Genomic DNA, 6,983 nt, shown 5'->3' on the forward strand with positions numbered 1-6,983 from the left:
TTATGATCAAAATCATAATAATGATCATCATAGTTGCCATGGCAACCATCATTTATTATGATTAATATGCTAATTATGATCAAAATCATCATAATGAGCATCATGGTTGCTATGGCAACCATCATTTATTAATATTATGCTAATTATGATCATGATCATCATAATGATCATCATTGTTGCCATGGTAACCATAATTTATAATGATTAATATGCTATTTATGATCAAGATCATCATAATGATCATCATAGTTGCCATGACAACCATCATTTATTATAAATAATATGCTAATTATGATCAAGATCATCATAATGATCATCATGGTTGCCATAGCAACCATAATTTATTATGATTAATATGCTAATTATGTTTAAAATCATGATAATGAGCATCATGGTTGCCATGGCAACCATCATTTATTATGATTAATATGCTAATTATGATCAAGATCATCATAATGATCATCATGGTTGCAAGGGCTACCATTATTTATTAATAATATGCTAAATATATCATCATCTTGATAATGATCATCATAGTTGCCATGGAATCCATAATTTATTATGAATATTATGCTAATTATGATCATGATCATCATAAGGATCATCATGGTTTCCATTGTAACCATAATTTATTATGATTAATATGCTAATTATGATCAAGATCATCATAATGATCATCATAGTTGCCATAGCAACCATCATTTATTATGATTAATATGCTAATTATGATGAAAATCATCATAATGATCATCATCGTTGCCATGGCAACTATCAATTATTACGATTAATAAGCTAATTATGATCAAAAGCATCATAATGATCATCATGGTTGGCATGGCAACCATAATTTATCATGATTAATATGCTAATTATGATAAAGATCACGCCGGGCTAGCAAGCGTGTGATTTCGATCATTTGACAGCCTTCAAGCGCCCGCTCCACACGTCAGCGGCTAATAGCAAAAGTATCAACATGGCGTCTCTTCTCGTACGGTTGCACGAAATTGTGGAAGATTACGTGAAAAAAACAAACAATAAAGAACTTGCTGGGAAGATAGGGAGCGGTGTTTTAGCAGCGGCTAGGGATGTAATTAAAACCTATATGTTCGATCGACCAAATGCGCTGCAATATGTATCGGTAAAGCCCATGAATATTCTGGCCAGGGAAATTGTGCGTATAAATTCAATGCTTGTTCGTCGTATGAGGCCAACTCCGGTATACAGAAGTCCGTGGAAAGTTTGTTTCACAAGATATATGCCAAGGGAAATGTTTGGTTTATTGGATGAGTTTATTCAATTGGTAAATAGTCAAAGTTCACGTTCGGAAACTAAATGCACTGTGCGAGTTGTAATTAGTGATGAAGCAAAGCTCATGCAGCTCTTTATACAGTTGGCAAATGGATACAACACCGAAAATAACGAACACTTAAAGGAACACAATCTTCTCCAGACAAAACGATTACGCGAGGGACAACAATGCAAAATAATTGTGAGTGCAGATAAGCCACTCATACTTTCGTACTCTCTCAAAAGAGAAATCTTAAAAATAACCTTTTCTTATGGTTGCTGGAATGTTAATGGCATTCCACAGCACATTTAGTATATTTGATAGTTCTTTTATAACTTGTATGTGTGCTATCGGGACAAGATTTGGCTGTCTGTTACAAGGAATGTGAATACTTTACATTCAGATGATTAATAAATGTTTCTCTGACAACATGTCCCTCTTTGTTGTGTCTCTTAGCTTCTCTAGCCTTTCATATATATAAATATATACATACACAGTATATATAATACATTAAATTAACCTGTTTATGTTTCTGTTAAGCACCAGCACTCTCCCCTTGACAAGAAAAATCATCAGGTGTTAGAGAGAGTAAATTACTAAAGTAGAGTGCATCAGGGTGCAATGCAACTCTATAGGTGATTATATTTTTCTCAAAATGATTCCAGTTGGAATTTATGTAACTGGTTTTCTCAAGTGCATGCCCTAATGTAATGAGGACAAAATTTAACTTATATTGCACCCTACTACTAATTAGTACAGTATTTTACTCTGTCCAATGCCAGCAATTTTACATACCAGGTATCAAGCTAGGGGACAGAGGTTAGCTGGCTTATATCTGCCCATGTACCCAGTTAACTTAATGAGTGGCATTTCATCCTACTTTAATATTTTACTCTGGGTAAAGCCAGGCATATTTTTACCTGTCAAAGGGTCACTCCGTGCCATATATGGGTTAATTCAATTTATTAATACTGTAATATATATTTAATTGTGGCAGCCTTTTTTATATCTGCCAATGCAGTTTTTTCTTAGAAGCCCATAAATGATTGTGCACCTTGGGTAGCCTAGAACATAAGAGGCAAATATTTTCAAATAACTGCTTCTGTTGTACAAATCATTGCAATACCACTACATAAACCTCTATACATAAACACAATTTATCTTAAAACAACGGGTAAAAAAGAAAGGTACAAAACACTAATTGTTTTTATTAATCTTTATTTAAACTATGAAAATATGATCATCATACATACTGTAACATTGGCATAAATTAGCTTTTTAATTTACAATGTAACCACTTTTGAATTTATCAATTCAATAAATAATTTTCTTAAAATTCATGAAAAATTCATAAAACATTCATAAAACATCACAGTAAATTAAGCAGGACCATCGCAGAGAAGGTTGGGTAAGGGGTGTGAGCATGAATTTTGGTGACAAAATAGAATGCAGGTACAGCAGGCATGTTCCTGGATGTTTTATTTCCTTCAAGTGTTAATTTACAGGTTTGTGGAACAAGGATTTTCTGGCAAAGATTCTTGTCTACTGTAATTCCCCGTGCCCAACCTTAGCTAGCGATGACCCTTATTAAAAACAGCTAAAAAATTGCATTGTAACATATCTACTCACAAGCCTAAAGCTAAAACAATTAACACAAGCTTTTTGAAGATCGAGAAATCTTTACAAGCTCCAAAGCGAAAAGATTACCACAAGCCCAAAGGTAAGGAAATCTTCACAAGCCTAAAACCAAGGAAATTTCAGAACACAGCTCACCATCAGTTGCTGAAACTTCAAGTGCCTTAAACATTACTGATGAGCAGTAAATGCACTTATGTTGTTCAGTATCAGCCTTTTGGAAGCCACAGTAGCAGAATTCAGATTGATGGATCCTTTGGGGTATATAGCTATCTTTGTTCTTATGATATACAAAATAAAATGGATCAAGTTTCCTAAGCCAAATTGATGAGATGTAATCATGCTTCAGCACATTATCCCATCGCCCTTAAAGGTTAGAATGCCGAGCATATTGTTGTAAGCAAACATGCTTTGCTTCTCTCCCTTGCATGCTGTTGATACCAAGACCAACTCCGTATTTCTTGTATATCAATTCAAAATGCAAGGAATTGCATAACCAATAGTCCATATAGTAGGACTGACATCTGCCAACATCAAAGAAACAGCATTAAAAAATTGCAAACAACATTTTTTCAAATCACCAATGACACTTGCATTATCAACAACAATTCTAGAGAACAAAGAGACAGCATCACGCAGCTTTAGGCAGCAAAATGCTAATGTGGCTAACCGAAGCTGAGACTGCTTGGAATCATTTGGCAAGGTTAATGAATGAATGAGGTACATGAAGTTGTGCGATAACATCCTTGCATCCTTTCCAGTGAAGCGATACTCAAATTTTTTAGACCTACCACTTTTGAACCAGATTAAGATCTTTTTATACAATCTGGAGGCCTTAACATCATCTTTAAGGGCAAAGAGGAACTTTTTAAAAGGTGAATCAAGTGAGAGAGTTGAAACATCAGTGCATGATGTGGGAATGTTTGATTTCACAACAGCTTCCTGCAAGATCTTTCCATGCATGTACTGCCATGCATTGTTTGAATTATGCAATGGCTCTGCATGAGCTTTATCAATCAGCCTACCAAGAACTGGTTCAAATTCTTGCCTTGAGCCTAAATCTCTGATTGTATTTAGGACTTTGTTGCGCCTAGTTGAGTTGGAAAGATTTTTGTGACTCAACGTCTCCTTTGTTTTTGCCACTAGCTTAGCTACCTCTAACCGTCTCTCATAAGCCCATGGTTGCCAGGTATTTTCTGGCTCAGGACCAAGTGTACCATTTACTGTCCGCTTATTGTCACTGTTGACATTAGCAAAACTAGAAAAGAAGTAGGAAGCATTGCATAACTCTCCACTAAATGAAGCCAACCACTTCATGTCGGCAGGGACCATTTCAAAGGAAAATGTGACCAAATACCCATCAACAAAGAATTCCTTTGATTCAATAGCCTTAACATCACTTACAATCTTTTTTGCAAAACGCTTCATGCAAACATGATCTTCAGCACAGTTAACCCCAGCAAACAAGAAGTTTTCGTTTTGGCTTGTAATCCTATCCCCACTATTCAGAAAGGAAACAAGCCATGCCGTTGCCTCATCATGTTTGCCAAATGGAGCACCGTCAGCTCCGATCGAAACAAGGAAATGGTAATGCTCATACCCAAATTTCATCAAGTACGAATTACATCCTAACAATTTATGAATCTCTATGTACAACTCAGCTAAAATAGGCAAGAACTCATGTAATTCCCTATAAGCTCCATTAACTTTCTCATTTGAATCACAAAAATCATTCAGTTGTTTGACATTCCCAACATTTACACTGTTGATATATTTAATTAACTTGGCATATGGCAATAATTTGGGAATTCGTACATCTTGACATATCTTAAACGATTTTCTTCCTTTGCTCTTATTATTAGACCCCATGGATATGTTTAGTCGCACAGCCTTATATTTTTCTTTACTTAATAAACCTTTACTGTAAAGTACTTTTACACTTCTGGTTATATTATCCTGGGATGCTTCAAATGAAGTTACATAGCTTTTTACAACAGATCCGATTACCTTCTTGCTTGTCTTATTGGAGTTGGCAAAGTACGCTTTCAACTTATCTGGGGTGGCCTAATTAACCAAAGTGCACCACATTCCATCGAGAGTGGGTGAGTTGTTTTCATTAGATCAACCATGGATACCTTGTTAATTAAATTCAAATAATAATTAACTCATGCTTTGCAGAAGTGAGATAAAAAAGTAACAGATGAGATCCTAGCATACAATGTAGCTATCTACAGATTTCTCTAGCATACAATGTAGCCATCTACAGATGGCATACAATGTAGCCATCTAGCCATTGTTGCACCCCTCACAAGGAAATTATATGACTTTAAAGACTTTAATTGTTTAAATGAAACTTATGAAATTTGTGCAATTGTAGCTGTTTATAAAATATATGCTTCCCATGATGTATAACTGTAGAAAGTATTGAGCAATTTGGCTGATATTGCTTAATTTTTCAAATTGAAAACATAGCTAAAGGAGCTATTCAACAGTTAATTAAATCAATACTTTAAAATCTAAAGGAAAATAGAAGGATTTTAAAGGTTGATCTAATTAAAAATCCCCACAATTTCTGCAGGGCCCCATGACCAAGGTCAAGGTTTGTCACAAAGCATTATGAGCCCATTGCTTGCACCCCCCTGGACTTTTTGCACCCACAGAAAAATCTCAAATAAACATGCAATATCCCAAAGAAACTAGTCAACGTCTCTGAATCAACAACCTCTAAGTCCCTAACAAACATATATATATATATATATATATATATATATATATATATATATATTATATATATATATATATATATATATATATATATATATATATATATATATATATATATATATATATATATATATAAGCTAAATAACATAACGTACTGTACCTTGACAGGTGAGAATTGTTTCTTTTCGCCTTCGTCTGGCGGCTTGTTCAGATATGCCATCAAGTTTTTCAGAGTTGTATTCAACTACTTTTGAAGGCTGCTGTAATCTTTTCTTCACCTTTCGCTTAGTCACACTCAGCCCTGGGCATGTACTGTATCTTGGTCCTTTAAACTGACTAAGAATTGATCCAATTTCTTGGTGTCTGTTTCTAATTCTACCTAACTACCAAGAAATATGCATTTGTCATTAGACTGATAACAAAGATCTTTACTGAATAGTTTTCTAAATTGATTGTACTAAACTAGTTCTCTTCTGTACTAAACTTACATTCTACCATAATAAACCAATAACTTAGCTGATAGTAATTAATATATAATCAACCTAATTCTGCTCTACCTTCGCTGATACGTTTTTTAGTTTTCTTTCTTCGTCTTGAAGCACATTGCAACTGGCTAAAAATTCTGTACGAATCTCCTTTCTTCGTTTTGCTAGTTGGCCTACAGGGAAATGATCCTTGGCAATAGCCTTCGCAGACCTTTTACGTTTTTGATGGCGACCCATCAGCCCACTGATCTATCTAGTCTATAACACGCTAACTAAAAACAAAAATACGGCATAAATTCAGCCTGTGATTAAAACTTTGGTTATTCACAAACAAGAAAACATACCTACCAAGGATTCTGCGTTTTTGAATTGATTGTTTAACCTGCTGTTGCTGGGCTTTGTGAGAATAAACTATGGACGTCGACATTTAGACAAACGAAATGGGCGAGAATACACTCCACAAAATCAACAGTAAAAACCTCGTTTATTTAACTTTCGATACAAACAAACACATCATTCGAAACCTTGAAGCTCGCAGATTATGATTCCAAAGTCCACGTTCACGCATGCAGTGCCAATCTCCTTAGACTTGTTAAAACCATACACCCACGCGCGTTTTTACACTCCCGATAAGATCCGACCATTTTGGAATTTTAATCGGGAATTAAGCGCACGCCAAAATGACGTAATCTGCAAGCTTGCAAGCCCGGCGTGATCATCATAATGATCATCGTGGTTGGAATGGTAACCATCATTTATTATGGGTAATATGCTAATTATGATCCTGATCATCATAATGATCATCATGGCTGCAAGGGAAACCATTATTTATTATGATTGTTATGCTGATT

The 6,983-nt window shown here is 34.9% G+C and overlaps 1 protein-coding gene across 1 annotated transcript; it reads right to left on the reverse strand.

The window, feature by feature from the left end:
• Positions 1 to 3,391: 3,391 nt before the first annotated feature.
• LOC114540874 lies at positions 3,392 to 6,492 on the reverse strand. The gene is made up of 3 exons (XM_028560885.1): positions 6,481 to 6,492; positions 5,808 to 6,030; positions 3,392 to 5,058 (listed from the first exon to the last, which is right to left on the reverse strand). The coding sequence occupies exon 3, from the start codon at positions 4,790 to 4,792 to the stop codon at positions 3,392 to 3,394; it is 1,401 nt and encodes a 466-aa protein (XP_028416686.1). The 5' UTR covers positions 4,793 to 5,058; positions 5,808 to 6,030; positions 6,481 to 6,492.
• Between the last annotated feature and the right edge of the window lie 491 nt (positions 6,493 to 6,983).

This window comes from Dendronephthya gigantea, unplaced genomic scaffold, assembly GCF_004324835.1.
Source record: "Dendronephthya gigantea isolate DGI-Jeju-01 unplaced genomic scaffold, DenGig_1.0 000252F, whole genome shotgun sequence".
In the NCBI taxonomy this organism is placed as follows: domain Eukaryota; kingdom Metazoa; phylum Cnidaria; class Anthozoa; order Malacalcyonacea; family Nephtheidae; genus Dendronephthya; species Dendronephthya gigantea.